The sequence below is a fragment of the Apium graveolens genome, chromosome 4 (genome assembly GCF_009905375.1).
Source record: "Apium graveolens cultivar Ventura chromosome 4, ASM990537v1, whole genome shotgun sequence".
In the NCBI taxonomy this organism is placed as follows: domain Eukaryota; kingdom Viridiplantae; phylum Streptophyta; class Magnoliopsida; order Apiales; family Apiaceae; genus Apium; species Apium graveolens.
In genome coordinates, this window is record NC_133650.1 from 295,228,681 (window position 1) to 295,254,504 (window position 25,824).

The 25,824-nt window shown below is 38.8% G+C and overlaps 3 protein-coding genes across 4 annotated transcripts; all 3 read right to left on the reverse strand.

Moving 5' to 3' along the window:
- Positions 1-4,348: 4,348 nt before the first annotated feature.
- LOC141721253 (G-type lectin S-receptor-like serine/threonine-protein kinase At4g27290) lies at positions 4,349-8,060 on the reverse strand. The gene is made up of 7 exons (XM_074524079.1): positions 6,595-8,060; positions 6,379-6,492; positions 6,141-6,298; positions 5,665-5,875; positions 5,341-5,578; positions 5,112-5,262; positions 4,349-5,023 (listed from the first exon to the last, which is right to left on the reverse strand). The coding sequence occupies exons 1-7, from the start codon at positions 7,883-7,885 to the stop codon at positions 4,727-4,729; spliced, it is 2,460 nt and encodes an 819-aa protein (XP_074380180.1). The 5' UTR covers positions 7,886-8,060; the 3' UTR covers positions 4,349-4,726.
- A 109-nt stretch (positions 8,061-8,169) lies between these two features.
- Positions 8,170-11,876, reverse strand: LOC141721252 (G-type lectin S-receptor-like serine/threonine-protein kinase At4g27290). 2 transcript variants are annotated; one of them, XM_074524077.1, is made up of 7 exons: positions 10,334-11,876; positions 10,102-10,215; positions 9,859-10,016; positions 9,483-9,693; positions 9,141-9,378; positions 8,908-9,058; positions 8,170-8,818 (listed from the first exon to the last, which is right to left on the reverse strand). In XM_074524077.1, the coding sequence occupies exons 1-7, from the start codon at positions 11,622-11,624 to the stop codon at positions 8,522-8,524; spliced, it is 2,460 nt and encodes an 819-aa protein (XP_074380178.1). In that variant the 5' UTR covers positions 11,625-11,876; the 3' UTR covers positions 8,170-8,521. The 2 variants fall into 2 exon arrangements, with proteins under 2 accessions (XP_074380178.1, XP_074380177.1); XM_074524076.1 differs by having other exon boundaries at positions 8,896-9,058; positions 10,334-11,875.
- A 7,823-nt stretch (positions 11,877-19,699) lies between these two features.
- Positions 19,700-22,417, reverse strand: LOC141719850 (G-type lectin S-receptor-like serine/threonine-protein kinase At4g27290). Its single transcript, XM_074522216.1, has 7 exons — positions 22,250-22,417; positions 21,579-21,927; positions 21,299-21,456; positions 20,854-21,064; positions 20,510-20,747; positions 20,288-20,438; positions 19,700-20,201 (listed from the first exon to the last, which is right to left on the reverse strand). The coding sequence occupies exons 1-7, from the start codon at positions 22,415-22,417 to the stop codon at positions 19,905-19,907; spliced, it is 1,572 nt and encodes a 523-aa protein (XP_074378317.1). The 3' UTR covers positions 19,700-19,904.
- Positions 22,418-25,824: the final 3,407 nt, after the last annotated feature.

The following is a 25,824-nucleotide window of genomic DNA, read 5'->3' on the forward strand; positions in this document are numbered from 1 at the left end:
TAAAATAAAGAATAATAATTAGTAAATAATCAGAGTCATAAGTTCTCGAATGAATATTCAAAATAATATTCATTAATAAATTAAGAAGAGTCATATGTCCTCGAATGAATATTCAAAATAATATTCAATAATAAAATAAACGGGATCATAAGCCCTCGAATGAATATTCAAAATAATATTCAATAATAAAATAAACGGGATCATAAGCCCTCGAATGAATATTCAAATTAATATTCATTAATAAAATAAACGGAGTCATATGTCCTCGAATGAATATTCAAAATAATATTCATTAATAAAATAAAGTTATCGAATAAACCTTATTTGATTCATAGTTTTAAAAACTATTCATATATATATATAAATATATATATTATACTCGGGAGTATCGACTCCCGGTTTTAGAAAAAAGTTCACCTTTGGGTCCCCTATACTAAGGGTATATGCAAATTACCGCTTATCTCTAGCATACGTATTATCAACTGAATCAACAGATATATGTGTCAAGAATAAGAAACAGGCATGCATATATACCATATCACATGCTACAATATATCTCAAGAATTTGCTAATTAACCAATATGAATCTATCGCAAGATAATGCATATACAAATGTATACATCACAACAACAGTATAACGAGTAGAAAACTTGCATGAGCGACTGGGGGTTACAAATGGCTTGGGACGAGTCCGGTAACCTATAAACAACATATAAGTTGGAATTAAACCAAAGTCACTTATAAACCTATACTTTAACCAATTTAGACTCTAACGCTCGCTTTGCGCTTATTTATTCTCTTAAGTCGCTCGAGTACCCTCGACTCCACCATTTTTAATAAATTAACCATTACGAGTTTTAAGGCGATTCTTTCGCGAGTACCTTACCAACTGCCTAACACACTTTACATAAATGTTTCATACTCCAATTAGTCATTTTAGGTCTTTAACCTATATTTCAAAGTAAGACGAGGGGTAATGATTCGTTCGCGAAACGCCGTTACTTAAAACGGTCATTTCTCCTGAACCGTTCATCGGATTCAAACGAACTACATATCAAAACGAAGCTCGTAACATGAACTATTTAATCATGGCAATGGTCAAAACCTAACAGTGAGTTCACGAGTCCTAATGTTAAGAACAAAAACAGCCTAAAGTAAATCGGACATTACGACGGCTATGTTTACGCGATTACCCAAATTTAAACCACTCCAAATCACCTCACAATCATCTCACAATCAACATCCCAACCAAAACTCCATTCATACTACATCATAACAGCCCCAACAACTTCACATTATCAATTTATACTATTCTTAAACATGAATTTAAACTACACTTAAGTTCATTAATCAACAATCCAAGAACTACCACTCCAAAAACTTTACAAAGCCAACTAATCTCTACATTCACAACAAGCAAGCCTCTCATGAATTATAACAACAAAACTAAACCTAATTACTCAAATAAAGTTAGGGTTTGGAGGGGTTATACCTTCCTTAGAGAGTGGAGAATCAATAAGGAAGCTTTAATTAACCACTAGTTATCTTTATAAAGCTTGAATCTTGAAGAAAACATAAGAAAACACAAAGTTAGTTCTTGAAAACACTATTCACCAAGAACTTTGATGAATTGATTAGCTATGTAAATCATGGAATCTTGAGCTTTAACTTATGTCTCATCTAAGTTATGAATTATGGAAGCTAAAGAAACAAACCTCTTGATTTTTGAAGGTGTGTAGCTAGGGTTTTGAAATTTCTTCCTTGGTTTAAGAAGAAAAAGCCGAGAGCTTTTGTTCTTGAAGAAGAGAAGTCAACTTCTAATTTTGATGAAATGAATTGTTTTGGCTTGGTTGATTGCTTTTGATTTGTTTTGTTACCTTTTTACCATGGTAATTTTTTGTGTGGTTCTAATTCAACCAACAACACACTTTGCTTGGTCGTGCTTATGTCACCATGTGATGTCACCCTCCCTCCTTTGTCCTCTTCTCATTGGTTTGATGACATCATCCCCACTAATCTCTTTGATTAGCTTCTAATTACTTGGCCAATGACCGCTGATCTGTTATACGGTTCGCTTAACTTTCGTTTTCGTTTATCGTTTGAGGGATCATACCCGGGATCTTATTACTTGGGTTCCCTTAACTTTTCTCAATACATTATATTCTTTTTATGATCCTCTCTTACAATCCTTGAATTTAAATCCTTTTTATCTTGTTACCTTATACTCAATTCTTTCGATATCTGGTGGATTTTCGGGAAAAGTCAAAGTGTTCGGATTTGGATTCTGACGATCTTTACATACACTTATATACCACATAGAGTACTAATAATATCCCAGAAGATTAATAAAAGAACCCCTTCATAGTGTGGCTTGAAAAATTTTCTTAATCAGCATAATCAGCAAAACACTATTCATAAGGGTTTCAAAAATTTTAAAAATTGGGGTTATTACAATGGATGTCTCACTTCCCTCATACATTTGAGTCAACTTACATGCCACATGATTTTATAAAGAAGTGGACAATCGTCTCCAATGCAAGACACCACTTCACATTTTGAAGGCTTAATTATAATCTAGCCCTTAAAATATAACACATTATACACATGAACGCTTAAATAAGAAAGTTGTATATTTTAACCCCTTAACTATAGGTTTTGTACACTTCAAGCCTTTTGCTAAAATATTTTTCAATATTACCCTCACAGTTGTATATTTTTGCCCCTTAACTACGAATTTTGTATATTTTTGCCCCTTAACTATTAGTTTTGTACACTTTAACCCTTTAATAAGTTTATCATAATATTGTAATATTATTTATCATATTAATTAGTTTCAAAAATATAAATATTTAATTAATATATAATACACAATTCAATTTTTTTTTTAAAATTATATTATATGATAAATAAAAAGGAACAAGAAAATGATATGTTACCCTTGAAGTATACAATGCGAACATTATAACCCTCAAGGGTGATTTCGGTAAAATATTTAAGAAAAGGGTTAAAATATACAAATCTCATAACTGAAGGATTGAAATGTACGGTTTTTTTGTTGAGGGGTTTATGTGTACATATCTTAAGGGTTAAGTTATAATTAAACCAATTTTTAATAGGTTTTACTTATTCCATTAATTATAATTACATAAGAAACATTACCAAAAAATTAAGATTAGCTAAGTTTGCTTGTATTTAAGAGTACATGTTAATTACTAAGCTCCCGAGTAAATTTGGCTTGATTCAGTTAAACTTGATTCGTTTATTTAAACTAGAAACAAGTTGAGTTCGGTTCGAGGTATGAGATCTTTTAGCTTATATAAGCAACTCATCTAGTTTAAAAAGACCATTTTTCGAACTTCTTTTGGATATCTGGCTCGGTTCGGCTCAAATTATAGTGATACCATGAAATAGGTTTGTCAAACCTCAGTACGTACGTGAGTGATCGTTGTTTAGCGTGGTGATTAGGGTACCTGTCACGAGACTCCGCGAAGGCATGCCTCTAGGCATGCTTTTTGCCAAAAGGCATGTCCAAATGGCATGCCATTTATCAATTAAATATAATAAAATATAAAACATATTTATTATACTAATATATAGTGAACTTGAATGTAAAATTAAACTTAGTTGATAATAACAACCGAATACCATCATAATAGTCATTTACATTACTAACTTCTTATGCTAAACCCATGACTAGGAAGTGCTATAGGTGTAATCTTCCTGGTCATAGGTCGAATGAATGTCCTCAAAGAGACGGTAAATATGATTGCACGAGAAGCATAGGAAGATGAAAAAGGGTATCAGTATGGTCGGATGGTGAAAATGGTGAATTTGAGGATTATGTGTAAGATGAAACAACTTTTTTTGTTCGAAGGATGATGTTTGCCCAAAAACATGAAGGGAAATCTCAACGACATCAGTTTTTCTTACCATGTGCACTATTAATGGGCATATTTTTACAGTTGTGATTGATAGTAGTAGCATGGAGAATATTATAGGCATAAACACAAAAGGTTGAGAAGCATTCAAACCCTTACACCCTGGTTTGGATAAAGACACTATTATAATACTCATTTACATTTCCGGATATTTCAAATATTAAAATAATTATTAAAAAATAAAAAAAATAGTAAAAAGGCATGCTAAATCATGAAAAGGCATATTTAGCTAATTGACGTCATGACATGTCCGTGCCGCTGTGACATGCACCCTAGCGGTGATCCACCTTTCAGGCCATGTCCAACATCCAAGTTAGTAACATATACTGTACAATATTTGTTCACCAATGTAAATTGGTTAATGAGGCTTCTGCTGAGAAAAGAATGTACAAGTATTAAAAAAAAGTTCTTAACTCTGATATAGCTTACAAATGTTATGCAGTTGAAAAGATGAAACAAGTGTTGTACATAAATTGAGTCTAAGAAACCTTGGATGGGCAGAGTTTAGGTGGATTAACTCATATCCGGTCCTTTCTCAAGTTGCGGAACCCATATATGGGGATCTATACCAACTTAACTCCAGGAATTAGTCTTCAGATCATTACAAATATTTGCCATAATAGATATGCCCACAATGAGGGCAGTTGCAATTGCAATTATCCGGGACCAGTACTAAAAGACAGTTGATATCATAAGATCGTTATTTCTTTTTCTTTCCTGACTAGTGAAGTGTAAAAGCTATGATCATTTTATACAGGTTTTAAATACATTAAAATTTGAATAAATGTTTATCTGGGAGCCATAGTAGTGACACTTATATAGTTGGATGAATATGACATTGTGTCTTCTTCGTGGAGTCTCCTCTCAGTAAAAAATCCAGGTTGTTTAGGCTGAGGCAGGGGAATTTCACTAGTTAGCATTAGTACCACAGAGGACATAGTTGGCCTATCTGCTGGATATTGTTGCACGCATAACAACCCAATAATGATAGCTCGCAAAACTTCTATTTCATGTTCATGGCTTGAATTTTGAATAACATCGTCTACTATGTCCAACACCTCACCATTTGTATAAGTTCTCCATGCCTAAATCAATTGACACCCGTATAGTTGGTTAACCGTACCATAAAGTCTTAATTATACAAGTTCATAATTTAATGGCTTAGGCACTTACATGTCCAAGAAGGTTAAGATTGTGCTCTGGATGAGTAAAATTTGTGTTTCTCTTGCCACTGATTATTTCTAAGAGCAATACTCCAAAGCTATAGACATCAGATTTCACTGAGAATTTTCCGTCAATTGCATACTCAGGGGACATGTAGCCACTGCAAGAATTTATTTTATAGTGAATCAGAATCTGGGTGATTGAAGCACTATATTTTAGGAAATTTCAAGAGTCTTACTATGTTCCAACTACTCTGGTTGTATTGGCTCCGGTTTCAGTCTCTCCACAGATCCTTGCAGTACCAAAATCTGAAATCTTTGGATTCATCTCATGATCAAGTAGAACGTTGCTGGCTTTGAGATCTCTATGAATGATCCGCAGTCTAGAATCCTGATGAAGATAGAGAAGTCCCCTTGCGACACCTTTTATGATGTTATAGCACATAGGCCAGTCAAGTGCCTTGCTTTGCTTTTTATCTGTTCAAAGAACCAAAGTTGATGAACATACTACTTGAGTATCTTTTTGAAAAAGAAGGCATCATTACTGAAGATGAAAAATATACCAAATATAAACGAGTCTAAGCTTTTATTAGGCATGTATTCATACACCAACATTCTTTCTCCTTCCTGCATAGAGCAGCCAAGGAGCTTCACAAGGTTGCGGTGCTGAAGTTGAGCAATGCATAAAACTTCATTTTTAAACTCTTCCAATCCTTGCCTCGAATCCTTTGAAAGCCTCTTAACCGCTATTTCTTTTCCATTGTCAAGCATACCCTAAAAAGCATACATGTGACTGTGTCATTCTCTACAGTATTATCAAATGACATAGATTCAATGGTGAATCACTCAACGAAGCAACAAACTTCCATCACAAAGCTGAGGGAGATGAAAATGCACTTAAAATGCTGAACATCTGCATTCTACTCATACAAATTATATATCTCTATTTCAAGTGTCAAAATACTACTTTTATTTCTTTTAAATTCTGTACTTGTGAATTGTCTAATCTCCAGATCAAGTTTAGCAGCATGACAATTACCTTGTAGACAGGCCCAAAGCCACCTTCTCCAAGCTTAGAGGTTGTAGAGAAGCCATTAGTTGCACGAGCTAATGTGGTGAATTCGAATAATGGTAACTCTATATCCTCGCCCCCCTTCCCGTTGCCCCCATCATCTTCAAAATATTGTTTTGTCACTCCTGCAATTTCCACATGCAAAGGCATACAATATTAACTAAAAACAAATTTGTCAAAGAAAAATATGTGGTTATTAAATTACCTTCTCTGTGCTTTCTTTTATTTCTGATAACAAAGAAGCTTATGCCAACAGTCATTGTTAGAGTCAACAGAATCGGGATAACTATGAACCTCAATTTGGATCTCCCCTTTTTAGCTTCATATTTAGCCAGATCGTAACGTTAGTTCACAGCTTCCAACAAAACAGGGTAAAGTATGAATTTGTGATCAGTTGCAAGCAAAAATAAATTGAGTTTACCTAATTCAGATGCAGCAATTCTGACGTATAAATCTTGACCACTTTCTTTCTGATCTCTAATATCAATAAGCTCATTAAACCATAACAAGCATCCGCTTCCACTACCTCTAATATCCATATTTGCATAAGCTGTACATGCGCAATTCTTCAAGCATTCCCTCTTACACTCATCGAGACTCATATTTTTATCAAACCAAGAACGTTGAGTATCTGGTAATATCAGTCCCGAGTACTTCACAAATCCCTCTCCATCTGCACAACTCAATTGTACTTTCCTTACACAGCCACTGGACCAATCTGCAGTATCCCATTCTTTTTGAGATTTTGGCTCAAATCCATCCAAACACTCACACGTGGGGGAGTCGTTAACATTACAACTACCATAAGCTCCACATACCGCATAATGATCACAATCATCTACTGCACCAGAATGATAAAGCTGCCAAGTTTGAGATTTTTCAAGCCATATCCATCTTTGAATATAACCAAGCGGATTCAATACTCTCCTTGTCACGACTGAGCCATTAACAACTTCATAACGATAATACAACTCCTTATCGTTGGAAACAAATTTGTACTTATAAATCGGGTTTGGTTTTAAGTTAGGGGTGCCTGAAAAGCTAGCACCATTCCAAAACCCACCACGTGATTGTATGACAGAACCTTTCTTCACCATTAGCTGTGGAAATCCAGAACGGTCAATACGATTTGTATATTCACCTGTAGATGGATCATCGTCACTTTTCCAAGAACTGAGGTATCTTTCAAGCCCAGTTTCCAAGTTCCACCCGAGTTTAGCACCTGGTAAAAGAGTATTTCCAGGTATATCAAAACTTTGCCACAGGTAATTATCAGGGTCACCATCAGTTTCGTCTCTAATGACAAGATTTCCAGAATCCAACAGCTGTGCCACCGGATTATCGACAGATATTGAAGAGTTAGATGACCAAACTTCATAATCAGAACCATTGAAAATAACAAGATTTCCATTGGTGTTAAGTTTTATAAGGCCAGATGTAGTATGAAGTGGAGTTTCTCTGTTGGCAATCCATACAATTGTCTTTATAGAAATGTTCGTGTACCATATACCTACATATCGATTTGTGGTACTGCCAATATCAGTGAAGCCAAGCTCGAAATGACCACCAGCTGAAACAATGGTGCTTCCATCTGTAATTGTTTGGTCGGCCCTTAAAATGTCTACAGCTGCTATAATGTTTAGTGAAAGAGAGAAAAATAAGATAGAGTATAACACAGTAACTAAAGCAGTTGTATAACTACCCCCTTCCATCAACTTCCATGTACTCTCTCTTAGTTTGAATCGCAATGAATTGAAGATGAAGAGTTGTATAGATTTCAACTTTGTTATAGTACTATTACAACACACATTTTCATGGTCAAATATATTAAGCACTGTGATACAGTTCCGAATATGTAAACTGTTTTACCAAGAATTTTCGGAAGATTAAATCTGTCAATTTTTTGTTTGATTTAATGGGATGATTACTCGCTAGTACAAACAAGTTTCCAAGTTGTGGTGGAGATTTATATTAAAAAAAGAAAAGAAAAGTCATGTGAACACAAAGTTCTAAAATCTGTCTTGACTTCTCCAAATATGATTAGGTTGGCCAGACATACAAAAAAAAACTTGAATCCAGTTCACATGCTATTTGTGTCAACATACAAATAGCATCAGATCTAGCATGCAAAGCATATATAGCTAGCAAGGGCATCAGCTACTTCCTTGTACAATGACTGAATCTGACATTTAATAAAATTCAAGCATATTTATCTTTGTACATCACTGAAGTATTATTGCTTTTGCCTGATTACTCAACTTGACAAGCTGGTGTAATTACTGTAGTAGCAAAAGTTGCATTCATAATTTACCAGTTTAGAGATGATTAAAACAAAAAAAAATTGAAATTTATCTAGGAACCATAGTTGTGACACTTAAATGGTTGGATGACAATGATGTAGAGTCTTCTTCGTGCAATTTCCTCAGAGTGAAAAATCCGGGTTCCTTAGGCACGGGCAAGAGAATTTCACTAGTTAACATTAGTACCACAGTTGCCATGGTTGGCCTATCTGATGGATATTGTTGCACGCATAACAACCCTATATGGATGGCGCGAAACACTTCAACTTGATGTTCATGGCATGACTTTGCAATTGCCTCATCTACTAGCTCCAACACATTGCCATCTCTATAGTGTATCCAAACCTATACAATCAGTTATTCAAATATGATTTAGTTAACCTCAACATAAATACATTTAAGAAACTTTATTAGTAAATAACCTCAGCACTTGCATGTCCAAGAAGGTTAAGATTGTGATCTGGATGGGTAAAGTTTTTGTTTCTCTTCCCGCTCACAATCTCTAACAACATTACCCCAAAGCTATAGACATCAGATTTCACGGAAAAAATGCCATCAGTTGCATACTCCGGGGACATGTAACCACTGCAAGAACATATATATAGAATTAATTATCAGATTTGTCTACTGAAAGCACTCCAGTTTAAGGAAATTTACAGATTCTTACTATGTTCCAACTACTCTAGTCGTATTGGCTCCAGTTTCAGAGTCCCCGCAAATCCTTGCCGTGCCAAAATCCGAAATTTTTGGGTTCATCTCATGATCAAGTAGAACATTACTGGCTTTGAGATCCCTATGAATGATTCTTAGTCTAGAATCCTGATGGAGATAGAGAAGTCCCCTTGCAATGCCATTTATAATATTATATCTCATAGGCCAATCAAGCGTGCTGCTTTGTTTTTTTTCTGTTCAACGAGTCAATAAAGCTAATTCAGCTAGAAAAACAAGGTGAAGAACATGCAGTCGTAGATTATCTCAAATTCAACATTACTGCAGAGGAAAAGCATACCGAAGATGAATGAGTCTAAGCTTTTATTGGGCATGTATTCATACACCAGTATTCTTTCTCCTTCCTGCACGGAGCAACCAAGAAGCTTCACAAGGTTTCGGTGTTGAAGTTGAGCAATGCATGAAACTTCATTTTTAAACTCCTTCAACCCTTGCCTCGAGTCCTTCGAAAGCCTCTTTACTGCAATGTCCTTTCCCTCATCTAGTGTGCCCTTAAGAGTAAAAGGTTGACAGTGTCATATACTATCATATCAAATGACATTAAATATTACTGTATATCTCTAATCCAAGGGTAAAAACTGTAATTCCATCTCTGTTGATTTCTGTGAGTAACGTAAACTTTTGACTTCGTTCAAGTGCAACAGCGTGATAATTACCTTATAGACAGTCCCAAAGCCACCTTCTCCGAGCTTAGAGTGCGTAGAGAAGCCATTAGTTGCATTTGCTAGGGTTGTGAAGTCAAACAATGGCAACTCTAAATCCTCATCACCTTTCTTATGACCACCATCATGATCATAGTACATCCTTCTTATCCCTGCAATTTTCACATTCAAAGGGAAACAGTAAAAACTTGGCCAAAATTCTAAAAGAAAATCTTAGTTTTCAAAATTGTTGAATACCTTCTGTGTGCTTCTTTTTCTTCCTCATTATCCACATGCATGCGCCGAGTGTCATTGTTACAATCAACAGAATAGGGATGATTATAAATCTTATTTTGGATCTCCCATCTTTATCTTCACATATATCCAGAAAAAAAAAATGTCAGTTACCACAACAGGAAAGACCATACAGATCCATGGCTTCAATCAGTTGAACTAGATTCAGTAGTAAATACAGAGAAAATAAGTTTACCTAACTCGGAAGCAGCCATTCTTATGTAAAGATCTTGCCCATTTTCATTTTCCTCTCTTATATCCATAAGTTCATTAAACCATAACAAGCATCCGCTTCCACTACCTCTAACATCTATATTTGCATAAGCAGTGCATGAGCAATTCTTCAAGCACACCCTCTTACACTCATCAAGACTCATATTCCGATTATACCAAGAACGTTGAGTATCTGGCAATTTCAAGCCCGAATGCTTTACAAATCCCTCCCCTTTCATGCAACTCAATTTTACTTTTCTTACACATCCACTAGACCAATCTGCAACATCCCATTCTTGTTCAGATTTTGGCTCAAATCCATCGAAACAGCTGCACACAGGAGACCTGTTAATGTTACAACTCCCATATGATCCGCACAGTGCGTAACGATCACAGTCATCCATCTGACCAGTAAGATAAATCTGCCAAATTTGAGATTTTTCAAGCCATACCAATCTTTGTACATAACCAAGTGGATGCAATATTAACCTCGTAACAACTGAACCATTATTAACTTCGTATTGATAATACAACTCTTTATCATTAGAAACCAATTCGTACTTGTAGATTGGATTTGGCTTCAAGTTTGCCCTGCCAGAAAACTGAACACCATTCCAAGGACCAGCGCGAGTCTGAACAGCAGAGCCCTTCAAAATGAATGACTGTGGAAATCCATTACGATTGATATGATATGTATATTCACCGGGAGATGGATCATCCTCACTTTTCCAAGAATTAAGATAAGTTTCAAGCCCAGTTTCCAAATCCCACCCGAGCTTGCTGCCCGATAAAAGAGTACTTCCTGGCTTATTAAAACTTTGCCACAGGTAATTTTCAGGGGAACTGTCAGTTTCATCCCTGATAACAAGATTTCCAGAATCTAACAACTGCACAATAGGATTATTCACAGACGTTGAAGAGTTTGATGACCAAACTACCTGATCAGAAGCATTGAGAATGACAAGCTTTCCGTCTCTGTTAAGTTTTAAGTGACCAGAAGTAGTATTCAGAGGAGTTTCTCTATTGGCAACCCAAACAATTGTCTTCTTAGGTATGTTTTTGTACCAAATACTGACGTATCGATTTGTGGAATTTCCAGGGTTAGCGAAACCAAGCTCGAAATGACCGCCAGCTGAAACAATGGTGAGTCCATCACTTATGTTTTGGTTAGCTTTTATAATGTCTACAGCTGCTGTTGAGTGTAGTGAGAAACAAAATAATGTGATGGAGAATAACAGAGTGATCAAGACAGTGGTAAAATTGCCACACTCCATTGAACTTTTTAATTGTCTGTTTGAGTTGCTATGAAAGAATGAAATGAGTGTTCATAAAAAAGCGAGGAAGATACTTCATAATTACTTAAATTTATAAATGTAAAGACAGGTGGATTACATCAAAATCCAACAATTACTAACTTAACTACTACAGGTGACCCTGCTGGCTCACACATTTCTGTCATTAGTCGTTGCATGTACCCATTAACATGACTTCTATCTTTGAAATTTTCAAAGTCTTTCCCAGTAAACTATTTCATGTCATGAGTATTCATTTTGATTTTTATAGTATCCTTGAACACAAAATGAATTTAATTGCAAGTATTTGATATGCGTGTTGTTTCAGGCACTACGATCCAACACGTCATGATTCCCTATGGCTTCGGTAACATTCTATTACCACACACCTCTTCATCAGTTGTAACATCTACATGACTTGCAAGTCCTGCCATTGAAATTTTAATACATTCATCGAGATGGCCACAACATGGTTCCTTTACCTGTTTACCCTAATTTAAATTCAAACTTCTCAAACTACCATGATTCCTTCATTTGTTCCAATACATTCTAACTAACGATACTTTACCACATCCACTACTGAACACGCGCTTTTTAGTCTGTAAAACTAGACCATGATCAATATATGTGTTTCAAGGAGCATAGTGTTAGAAAATTAGGATTTTAGAGCTTAATTTAATTATGTTCTTGATGTTAATCCTAAAATCTAATGATTGGAAATTGTTCAATGATATTTGAACTTAAATTTTCATGTATGGTTTTAAGAATTTTCTTAATGAAATCCATATGAAATGAGAGTTGAAAGTAGCTTGGAAAAGCTTGGAAAAATTTGAGAATGTTTGTCCCACATTGAAATAAATGAAGGGGGTTGTGTGCTTTATATGGTATTACCCACATGAGTAGTATACAACTACTAAGGTGTGTGATGGTCCATTGTGTTGTTATGTGTCGAAGGGCGATTTGGGCGAATGTCTCGGCGTCTCGCGCTTTTTAATCGAGCGTTTATATGATTCTTTAATAGAAAGAAATCCCAAAAGGGGTATGTTGCTGCCATTTTGTAAAGTTAAAGTGTTGCAGTCATACAATAATAGGTGGGGTCTTGCTAAGACTGCTTCAAAAAATTTTTTTACATCTTATCTTTGTATAGAAGAATTTGTATAGAAGAAAAAAGGGGTATAGATTAATATGTTTATGTATCGACAGAACCAGTGACTATTCATGATTTCATAATTGAATCAATTTCATATGGGTTCCAAATTAGAGGAATTTTTTGTTATGGTAAAACTTCGTTTGAAACGCTGTGGTAGAAAGTAACGTGCGACTTGAAGGACATGATCCGGTGTGGATTTTTATTCTTATATCCGCCATCTTTTCTATGAATGAAGGTGCTCTTGACCCGACATCCATTCTGTTTTCGGGTCGAAGGGCGATTTGGGCGAATGTCTCGGCGTCTCGCGTACGCGAGGTGACCTGGGCGAGGATTTTATTTATTTGAGAATTGTTGGGCTTAGTACCAAATAATATAATCTGATCTGTAACTGATGATTAAAATCAGAACTTAAGTTCTGATATGATATCTCAGAACTTAACTTAAGTTCTGATAATAATGTATTCAGACATTAAGTGTGTGGACAGTTTCATTTTTTTCCTCTCCTATAAATAGAGGTTAAAGTGAATGTATTACATACACTACATTCTCTTCTCTTCTCTTCAACCTCTCTGCATTTCTCTCCCAAAAGTCCTGAAGTGCTGATATTTTCCGGCGACTGAGGTGCTGGTCGAAGTGGAGCTTTTGTTGCTGCTGTTAACATAAACTCTGAGCTGTTTTATCCTGGTGGAGATATTGTGCGCATCCCAAACGCAGCAGGTAGGGGCAATATTCTCTTCAAGAACAGCCAGGACTTCGAGCAAGGCCTGGTGACTCAGCTGTGATCATTTTTCTTGGCATTTTGTATATGTGAACCTTTATTTCAGTCACTGTTAAAAGTTATGGTTTCGGGTACATCTTTCTTTCTCTCTTCGTAATTTCAGTTACTGATTTTGTTTACCTGCATGTTTTGTTTTGTTAACTGTGGTCTTGGCCTAAACTTGCTAAATTCTTTATACACTTGCTTCTATGTTGCTATATTTGTTAGTGAGATTTACAACATTCTTGAAGAGAATATTAGTTATATAGAATTTAGCATAATGGTTAACGAAAGTGAGGTTATCGTTGGTGGTGGTAGCAGTTCGGGTGCAACTGCTGGGGCCATTGATTGGACCACCTATAGTTTCCCACAAGCTGTTGAACTAACCGGTTTACCGGAGAAATTCAACGGTGGCATTGGCTTTTCTCGCTGGCAGAAAAGGATGAAGTTGTGGCTGACTATAAAGGGTCTGTGGCTGGTTGTGGAATATGAGAAACCAGTAGTGGATCAAGAGAAGGCTGACACAGTTAAGGCTTTTGCGAAGTGGGCTGAGAAGGATGGAGTGGCTAGAGCGGCCATTCTGGCGGCACTAACAAACACTTTGTTTGATGTCTATTCTTCTGATGCCTACTCTGCAAAACTCTTATGGGAGAAGCTGGACCAGACACATAATACTGACTCACAAGGTCTAGAAAAGTATTCTGTGGCAAGGTTCCTCGAGTTCAAGCTGGTGGACAATAAGTCCATGACTGAGCAGGTGCATGAGTTCGAGATGATAGTGCATGCTTTGAAGGAGTCTGAAATGAATCTCCCGGAGAAGTTCAAGGTGATGAGTGTGATTGAAAAACTCCCGAAGTCTTGGGAAGAGTTCTCTCTCTCCCTGAAAAGACAGAAAGGAGAGATCATCTGGACCAACCTTATGCTGGACATCTCGGTACAAGAACAACACAAGTCCAAACAGGGACATGTGATGCCAACTGAACACGGTACCTCGAAGGTAAACATAGCAACTGTAGGACAGAAGAGGAAGGCTTTTGCTAAGAAAGCTAATAGTAATAAACCTAAGAGTGACAAGGACAAGGCCAAGAAACCCAAGGAAAAGAAACCATGCTGGTCTTGTGGGCAGGTTGGGCACTGGAGTAAGGACTGCCCTACGAAGAAAGCGAAGAAAACCGAGGTAGCGCAAACAAATGTTGTGCTTGGAACCGCAAGTGGGCCTGTAGTGAACATGGTTGTTGGTGAGGCTACGGCTTCTGAAACCGACGTTGACCGGTATGTATCCTACAACCCTGTGATATTTTCTACCTATCTGTCAAATGAATGGTTGATAGATACTGGAGCTAATGTACATATTTGTGCTGATATTAGTTTATTTATATCTTATCAACAGAGTCATAGCCTGACTGTGAAGATGGGGAATGCTAGTGTTGCTTAAGTACATGGAGTTGGAAAAGTGGATCTGAAGTTCCCTTCAGGACGTATTCTATCTCTGACGAGAGTGCATCATGTTCCAAACATGTGTAGAAATATAATAAGTGGAAGCTGTTTAGTTTCTAGTGGTTTTGAAATTTCGTTCAAGTGTAATAAAGTAGTTCTTATTCACACTGGTACATTCTTTGGCAAGGGTTACTTGTCAAATGGTTTATTTGTTATTAATGCAGATCCCGTTTTGGGAAATTTGAATAATAATGTTATTCCTACTGTTAACTGTATTGAATCCTCAAATATATGGCATGCTAGACTAGGTCATTTAAACTTTGGTGCTCTTAAGAACATGATGAACTTAGAGTTGATTCCAAAATATACCATAGAAAAGAATTCTAAATGTCAAGTATGTGTGTCTGCTAAACAGATAAGGAAACCTTTTCATAACGTTGTTAGGGGTTCAGACTTGTTAGATTTAGTTCACACTGATATTTGTGAATTTGGTGGTGTGTTGACCAAGGACCAGTTTAGATACTTCATTACTTTTATAGATGATAGTAGTAGATACTATTATGTTTATTTACTTAGACATAAGGATGAAGCACTTAGTAAATTCATTATATATAAAACTGAAGTAGAAAAACAAACTAGTAAGCTACTTAAAAGATTGAGATCTGATAGAGGTGGTGAGTATACGAGTAATGCTTTTAATGAATTTTGTGCAAACAATGGTATAGTTCATGAAGTTACTCCACCATACACACCTGAGTCTAATGGGGTTGCAGAGCGAAAGAACAGAACATTTAAAGACATGATTAATAGTATGCTTATTAACTCTGGGTTGCCTAAATACATGTGGGGGGAGGCTCTAAATACGGCTTGCCATATTTTGAATAGAGTTCCTCTGAAACACATGGATAAAACACCTTTGGAGTTATGGAAAGGCAGGATGACTAGTCTTAAGTATCTTCGTGTGTGGGGGTGCCTTGCTAAGGTGCTTGTTCCTGAACACAAGAGAAAGAAACTAGGTCCAAAGACTGTTGACTGTATCTTTCTGGGCTATCTTGAAACCACTACAGCTATGAGATTTTTAGTGTTAAAATCTGACATAGATGGTATAGTGGCAAACACGATAGTTGAATTTCGAGATGCGACATTCTTTGAGGATGTCTACCCTATGAAGACTGAAATACCTGAAACGACTTCTGAGGAAGATCCTACTCACACATCAAGTTCTATTCCTGATCAAGTGGAAAAGATGACAAATGTGGGGGCGGAACCTAGTAGTAGCTCTAGTCCTAAGGAACTAGATGAACCAAGGAGAAGTAAGCGTGCAAAGGTAGTCAAGGATTTTGGAGGTGATTTCATCACTTACAATATCGAGGACGAACCTTTAACTTTCCGGCAAGCTATGGATTCTTCTGAGTCAAGGCACTGGACGGGCGCTGTCAAGAGTGAAATTGACTCTATTGTTTCTAATGGAACATGGGAGTTGGTTGATCTCCCTCCTGGGTGTTCTACTATTGGGTGCAAATGGGTCTTTAAAAGGAAGTTGAACCCTGACGGCTCAATAGATAAGTACAAAGCTAGACTGGTAGCTAAGGGTTTTAAGCAAAAGGAAGGAATTGATTATTTTGATACATACTCTCCGGTTGCAAGAATGGTAACAATCCGAATGCTTATAGCATTGGCTTCAGTCCATGGTCTTATCATCCATCAGATGGATGTAAAGACGGCTTTTCTTCATGGTGAACTTGAGGAAGAGATTTATATGGATCAGCCTGATGGATTTGTTGCATCAGGCAATGAAAGGAAAGTATGTAAGTTGATCAAGTCCATCTATGGCTTGAAACAAGCTCCCAGAGATTGGCATAAAAAGTTTGATGAAACTATATTGCCTTTCAGTTATAAGATTAATGAAAGTGATAAGTGTGTCTACACTAAAGTTAAAGGTAATGAGTGTGTTATTTTGTGCCTATATGTGGATGACATTTTACTGTTTGGAACCAATATTGAGATTATTAACGAGACTAAAGAATTCTTGAAAAGGCATTTTGAAATGAAGGATATGGGTGAGGCAAGTGTGATTCTTGGAATCAAACTGATTCAGTCCACTGAAGGAATAACCTTGACTCAATCTCATTATATAGAGAAATCTATATTTGAGAAATATGGTTATTCACAGTGTAGAATCGCTAGTACACCTTATGATTCGAAAGTTGCCCTTGTCAAGAATACTTCAGGAGTGTCTGTGTCTCAGTTAAGGTATTCTCAGATTATTGGGAGCTTGCAGTATCTTGCTAACTGTACTAGACCAGATATTTCATATTCTGTGTCTAAATTAGCTAGATATACAAGTTGTCCAAACAGAACTCATTGGGATGCTCTTGATAGAGTACTTAGATATGTAAAAGGCACAATGTACCTTAGTTTACACTACAGGAGATTTCCTGGTGTGCTTGAAGGGTACAGTGATGCAAGTTGGATAGCTAAGAAGTCTGGTTCCAATGGAGTGACTGGATACGTGTTCACCTTGGCTGGTGGAGCAATATCCTGGAAGTCAAGCAGACAGACTATAGTTACTCGGTCTACTTTTGAGGCTGAGTTGTGTGCACTTGATGCCACAGGGACGGAGGCTGAATGGTTACACGGACTTATGTCTGCAATACCTGTAGTAAGCAAACCGCTTCCTGCTATTGCTATTCACTGTGATAGTCGAACAACTATCGACAAGATTAACTGTAAAAAGCATAATGCTAAAACTAAGAGACACATCCAAGTTAGACTCAAGTCTATAAGGGGTTTAGTGACTGATAGGATCATAGCTATAGAGTTCATAGGAACTCAGAATAATATAGCTGATCCTCTTACTAAAGGACTGGAACCTGCAGTGGTCCTTAAGTCAAGGTTGGGGATGGGACTGTCAACCCATCATAATTCATCAACAGTGGGAACCCAATACACATGAGAGGAGATCCCTCAAAGTGTATTCAATGGGTAATAACAAGCTGTAAGGATGAATTGGAAGTACCTTTGCTACATAGTTGATACTATAGTATCTGAGTCTATCCCCTGTAAACCTAGAAGGTACTGACACTGCCAGAAAAGCAAGAGTGTTAAAACTCTGAATGGGATCAAGTCATTTGACGAGATAGAGGCAGTATATCTCTGGAGATGCCCAGCTAAGCGAATGTAATTGTGTGGTCGCAATTAGAGGATAGGGTTAATCCTTGAAGCATTCGACGAACAGGATCGAGACATGACCATTAATGTCTCAAAGCCGTAGATTGACACCATAACCTTTGACTTGTCGTCGTCTATGGAATATGGTTATACTAAACGGATTAAGATTCAAGGTGAAACATTCCATCTGAGTCCGATAGCCATTGAAGTAAAGGAATTAGGAGGGTTCAAACCCGGAAGGGTACCGACTCTGAAAAACAAGTCATGATGGGAAATTGATCGCATTTCTGTATGGATTTGTGGGGGATTGTTAGAAAATTAGGATTTTAGAGCTTAATTTAATTATGTTCTTGATGTTAATCCTAAAATCTAATGATTGGAAATTATTCAATGATATTTGAACTTAAATTTTCATGTATGGTTTTAAGAATTTTCTTAATGAAATCCATATGAAATGAGAGTTGAAAGTAGCTTGGAAAAGCTTGGAAAAATTTGAGAATGTTTGTCCCACATTGAAATAAATAAAGGGGGTTGTGTGTTTTATATGGTATTACCCACATGAGTAGTATACAACTACTAAGGTGTGTGATGGTCCATTGTGTTGTTATGTGCTTCACGCGCACACACACGCGCCGCCGCCGCCCCGCCACGCACCGCACCGGGTCCAAGGGCGATTTGGGCGAATGTCTCGGCGTCTCGCATACGCGAGGTGACCTGGGCGAGGATTTTATTTATTTGAGAATTACCTTGAACCTGGACAAATAATATAATCTGATCTGTAACTGATGATTAAAATCAGAACTTAAGTTCTGATATGATATCTGATATCAGATCAGAAATTAACTTAAGTTCTGATAATAATGTGGGTGTTAATGTGAAAAGCTGTTACAAGTAATTCAAAATCTGATCAGTTTTGATTTTTTATTAATGAAGCAGTTTAATTCAGACATTAAGTGTGTGGACAGTTTCATTTTTTTCCTCTCCTATAAATAGAGGTTAAAGTGAATGTATTACATACACTACATTCTCTTCTCTTCAACCTCTCTGCATTTCTCTCCCAAAAGTCCTGAAGTGCTGATATTTTCCGGCGACTGAGGTGCTGGTCGAAGTGGAGCTTTTGTTGCTGCTGTTAACATAAACTCTGAGCTGTTTTATCCTGATGGAGATATTGTGCGCATCCCAAACGCGGCAGGTAGGGGCAATATTCTCTTCAAGAACAGCCAGGACTTCGAGCAAGGCCTGGTGACTCAGCTGTGATCATTTTTCTTGACATTTTGTATCTGTGAACCTTTATTTCAGTCACTGTTAAAAGTTATGGTTTCGGGTACATCTTTCTTTCTCTCTTCGTTATTTCAGTTACTGATTTTGTTTACCTGCATGTTTTGTTTTGTTAACTGTGGTCTTGACCTAAACTTGCTAAATTCTTTATACACTTGCTTCTATGTTGCTATATTTGTTAGTGAGATTTACAACACATAGTACATCATAATTTTAGTCTGTAAAACATATACAAGGATTCAGGGTCCTTTAAGTAAAGTTCAATCTCACAACATCGGCATTACTGAGGCACGGGCCAATATCAACCTTTTACACAAACACAATACATAAAATTTATATTCTGAATTATGAGGCCACTTAAATAGTTTCCCTTGTGTAGTAGTGTCCTACACAAATTTCTTATTTTCTATTGGACTCTAAATGTTAAAAGTTTTAATTTTGAAACAGATAAAGACAAGATATGATGCATTCATCTAGGAGCTATAGTTGTGACACTACAATAGTTGGATGAAGAAGATGAGGAGTCTCCTTCGTGCAGTTTCCTCTCGATGAAGAATCCAGGTTGTTTAGGTTGAGGCAGGGGAATTTCGCTGGTTAACATTAATACTACCGTTGCCATGGTTGGCCTATCTGCAGGATATTGTTGCACACATAACAACCCTATTTGAATAGCTCGGAACACTTCAAACTGATGTATATGGCTTGATTTTTCAATAACCTCGTCTAGTAGGTCCAACACATTGCCATCTGTATAGGTTCTCCATGCCTAAACAATTTGGTGACGAATTTAATAAGTTAACCAGAAGATAATGACTATTCAGGAACATTTAATATAATGGCCTGAAAACTTACATGTCCGAGAAGGTTAAGATTGTGATCCAGATGAGTAAAATTTTTGTTTCTCTTCCCACTCACTATCTCTAACAACAGTACCCCAAAGCTATAGACATCAGATTTCACCGAGAATATGCCATCCGTTGCATATTCGGGGGACATATAACCACTGCAAGAACATTTAATGTATCAGATTTTGCTAATGGAATCATTATTTGTGAGAATGGTGGATAATCTTACTATGTTCCCACTACTCTAGTTGTACTGGCTCCAGTTTCAGTCTCTCCACAGATCCTTGCTGTGCCAAAGTCTGAAATTTTTGGGTTCATCTCAAGATCAAGCAAAACATTGCTGGCTTTAAGATCCCTGTGAATGATCCGCAATCTTGAATCCTGATGAAGATAAAGAAGTCCCCTTGCGATGCCATTTATGATGTTATACCGCAGAGGCCAGCCAAGCTTGTCACTTTGTTTTTTATCTAATCAAATGGCCATAACAGGTAATGCAGCCAAAGTGAAGAATATGGAAATAGTCGGGAGAGTATATGATTTGAAAAAGAAAACAGAATGACAGAATGAGTATACCAAATATGTACAAGTCCAGGCTTCTATTGGGCATGTATTCGTACACCGGTATTCTTTCTCCTTCCTGCACAGAGCAGCCAAGAAGCTTCACAAGGTTTCGGTGTTGAAGTTGAGCAATGCATGAAACTTCATTTTTAAACTCCCCCAATCCTTGCCTCGAATCTTTTGAAAGCCTCTTTACAGCTATTTCTTTTCCCTCGTCGTGCAGACCCTGCAATTCATCAGTTTGACTGTCATATTCTTCAATGGCATAAAATGGATCATGTACATGAACAAAATTTTAATATATTGCTTTTAGGGGAAAGAACATATGTGTTCAACTCAATACAAATTATAATTATGTTTCAAACATGTAAACAGTAATTTTATCTGCTGACTTCAGTGTTTCTGGACATGTAAGTTGTCCACACTTTTAACCTTGATCAAGTGCAGCCATGATAATTACCTTATAGACAGGCCCAAAGCCACCTTCTCCGAGCATACAGTTCTTTGAGAAACCATTCGTTGCAGTAGTCAAGGTTGTGATGTCAAACAGTGGCAACTCTAAATCCTCGTCACCATTCCCATTGCCCCCAAACGTTTCAAAAGACAGTCTTGTTATCTCTGCAATTTCAATGTGCAAACAAATGCAGTGAAAGAAAAGACTAGTCCACGTGCAAACGGATACAGTGAAAGAAAAGTATATAATTGGAAATTATGAAAGAAAACACTGAGTTCTTAAATACCTTTTATGCGCTTCTTCTTCTTTTTCTTCTTCTTAATTACCCACAGGCATACGCACATTGATAGTCCATAATAAGTCAGACCCAATTGGAGAGACCCAGGACCCAAACATAAGATCCCAGGACACGTGGCGGCATCACCACCGTCCAGGTTCTCGGGATCCAGAACGTTCCTACGGTCAGGATCTGATAGTACTCTGACGCATTCAGTGTTGACCTTGAGGAGCCCAGGACACGTGGCAACATCACCACCGTCCAGGTACCCGGGATCAAGAACGTTCCTACGGTCCGGATCCGATAGTACTCTGACGCATCCCAGGCGTCCAGATGCCCTACAGTCCAAAAGGCCAACCTACAGTCCAGATGAAAAGGGACAAACCCCTAAACCCTAGTAGGAGGCCTATAAAAGGTAGAACAGAAGGAAGGTTACAGGTTACAAGCTGATATACTCTCTCTCCCACATATACTTACATGCACACACGTACTCCACACAAACATATCTGCATAATCCCAACTTTGCCCTTCTTCTTCTCAAAACCCTTTCTCATCCTCACGCCGGAGGTGCCGCGGGGACGCCACCCCCCTCCGGTTCTGTTTTGTAGGTTCCCACCCTACAGCTACACCGCACACGGCCGTCGTCACAGCCTAAAAAGGAGTTTGAGTTCGGTCCCTACAATGAGAAGGTCCCGGGGTGATCTGGGATTATCATTGGCGCTAGAAGGAGGGGCGAACCTCCCAGAAACGTGAAACACCATCTCCCAGTAAGAACGCTGATACCCATCTCTCAGACCCGTTGCTACAAGGTTTATTATTGTAAATTCATAGCATTTCCAAGTAACCATGACTACGAGAAAAAGCAAAGCAGCAGTTTCCGCCTCTTTCCTACCGCCTCCTCCCCAACCCAGGGAGGGAGACATGGAAGACCTGGACGAAGGGTTCCCCATAACCCAGACTCCCTCTCAAAATCTCCAACCAGGAGACCAGAGAATAGTCATTGAAAAAGCTGCCCACAAACACACAGGGATCACCACGAACCCATGGGGAAGCATGACCCCGGAACAGATACAGGCGGCTATGGACTTGTGGAAGGAAAAGCAGAACGCCGAGCCGGAGCCCCGCCCAGGGGATCAGCGAGAGCGGTCTAAAGAACAGTCCGGAGAATCTCGGGGATCCGTCTTCGACCGGATTGCGAAGAATTTAAAAAAGCCACCAGAGGACGCCAGAGATGAAATAAGAAAAGCTGCCCTCCGGGAGAGAATCCGGAAGGAAGAAGAGGCTAAAGCCCAAGAATCTATAGAAAGGAGGATCCGGGAGGAGGAGGCCAAGCTAAAGAGAAAGGCCCACCGGATTCATGTTTCCTCATACTCAGAACTGGAGAAGGAGTCCAAGCAAGAACAAATGGCCCGGGCCCTTCGAGACCTTAAAAGGAAAGTGGAGGGCGACATGGAAGTAGGGGCAGCAGCGACCCCGTTCACAAAGAGCCTGGAAGCCACCCCTAGAGAGTCGGGGCTGAAGCACTTCAATTTCGACTCTTTTGACGGGCTGGCTGACCCTGAAGAGCATCTGAACTATTTTGAGCAAATATCCAATATTTATGATTACAGCGACCTGACTAGATGCTGATTCTTCGCATCAACACTGAAGGGGGGCGCTCAGAAATGGTTTAGCCGCATACCGTCCCGGAGTGTGGACTCCTGGAAAGACTTCCGCGAGATATTTTTGAAAAGATTCAGGGCCAACCGGATGAACGAGCTGCAGATGTGTCATCTAGAAACAATCCAACAAAGAAGCAAGGAGCCCCTTCCGGAATTCATCAAAAGATTCCAGGAAGCAATCAACCAACTCTCCAACTTAGAAGAAAAGGAGGCAGTAAACATCTTTCGAAGAAACTTGCACCCGATATCTTGTGAAGGCTATGTCAAAGACCTGATTCACAGGAAGCCCCAAAGCCTGGCGTCAGCATATGCGTTGGCATCAAAATTCATAAAGGAAAATGATTTCCTCAAATCAATGAAGATGAACAGAAGAATACATGATGACGACGAGTCTCCGGAGCGACGCTCGTCGTCCCGGAGAGACAAGTGATACAAGCTTGACAGGCAAGCAAACTACATTCAGCAGTCCCGGGGAACCCCACCCCGGGAAACGTACCCCGAATCAAGAAAAAATGAAAGGAAACAAAAGGCCAAGAAGGAACCCAAGCCGGAACCAGAGTGGACACCCCTCAACAGGCCCCGGGCCGACGTTTTGCGTGAAGTCAAGGGCAAACCGTTTTATTATCCGCCAAAACCCTTGCTAGCGCTGCCCGAAAACAGGGCCCGGGACAAGCATTGTGGCTATCACGAAGATCACGGCCATACTACTGAAAATTGTTTCTCCCTCAAGATATTCATAGAAGACCAAATCAAGAAAGGAAACATGAACCAGTATCTTCAAAGGGGCTCGAATGACAAAGACAGAGCCCCGGGAAGAGGCAAAAATGTGGTGAATGTTGTCTTCGGTGGCACAGCCTCTCCACCGCGGAGCCCGGATCGGGAGAATGATGTGATGATGATCCAGACTCGGGAGGACGAACCAATTTGCTTCTCTTATTCTGATTATGAGGGCCTCGATCCGGATCACAACTTGGCATTAGTGGTGACCCTCGACGTCGCGAACAACGAGGTAAAAAGAATTCTAGTTGATAATGGTTCATCTGCTAATATCGTATTCGAGCACACGCTTAACAGGATGGAGCTCGGACACCTCAGAATGGATCCCTGTCTTGAAGACCCTTTGTACGGATTCGGGAATACCATGATTCCAATCCGGGGTATCATCTATCTTCCCATCATATTTGGAACCGCACCCCGACAGGTCTCCCATATGATGAAATTCTATGTGATAAGCGCAACCTCCTCATACAATATGATCCTTGGTAGGCCCACTATCACCAAGCTCAGGGCGATCCCCTCAACTATTCACTTAAAACTCAAGTTCCCCACCCCAGGAGGCACTGGAGAACTGAAAGGAGATAGGGAAATGGCTGGTAAATGCTATGGTCAAGCACTTGTCATGGCAGAAACGGAACCGGAAAAACGGAAGAGAATAATGTCCCTGCCCAAGGGACAAAGCAGAAAGAAGCATCGAGAACACCTTAGTAAAAGGGCCCGTTTGGATGTAAACATGATCGAAGACTCCGGATACAGCGTAACCAACGCGGATGCCCGAATTCAAAAGTTTGTAGAAAGCAAGGAGAAGACGAAGGTAGAATCGGCCCAACAGACAATCGAGGTAGATTTGGAACCCGGGAACCCCACCCGAAAGATCAAAATCGGAAAAGGCTTGGAAACCACATTCCAAAAGGAGCTTATCGATCTACTAAAAGAACACGCTGACGTATTCGCCTGGTCCCCGGAAGACATGCCAGGGATTGATGAATCCGTGGCCATGCACAGTCTGGATGTAGATCCAAAGCAAAAACCAATCAAACAAAAGCGAGGGAACTTCGCCCCGGAAAGGCAACAGGCAATCGACCAAGAAGTCGAGAAGTTGTTAAAGGCAGACATAATCTGTGAAATTAAGTACCCGGACTGGCTAGCAAACGTTGTGCTGGTCAAAAAACCCAATGGCAAGTGGCGAATGTGCGTGGATTATACAAACCTCAATTCAGCATGTCCTAAAGATTCTTACCCCCTGCCCAACATCGACCAGCTAATAGATGCGACCTCGGGCCATGTCATGTTAAGTTTTATGGATGCCTTCTCGGGTTACAATCAGGTCAAGATGAATCCGATAGACATTACAAAAACGGCATTCATCACACACCGGGCCGTCTACGCTTTTGTTATGATGCCGTTTGGGTTAATCAACGCCGGAGCAACATACCAAAAAATGATGAATACCATCTTTAAAGAGCAACTGGGCAGGAACATGGAATCTTACGTTGATGATATGATCGCCAAGTCGGTCACAATCTCAGAGCACATCCAAGCTCGTCCAGAATACTTCAGATTTAAGCAGCTCGGTTTACTTCGAGGAGCTCGGAGCCCCCAGCACCGACCGACAAGAAGTATTATGTGTTAGCAACCCGGAGAGCTGGATGACGCCCTACATAGCCTACCTCAAGGACGGTATCCTTCCGGAAGATCAGAACAAAGCCTGGTACCTCAAGTATAAAGCTGCACGCTTCTTTCTAGAAGATAATCAGTTATACCGGAGAACCTTCTCTGCACCAACTCTAAAGTGCGTTGACCCGGAGGAAGCGGAT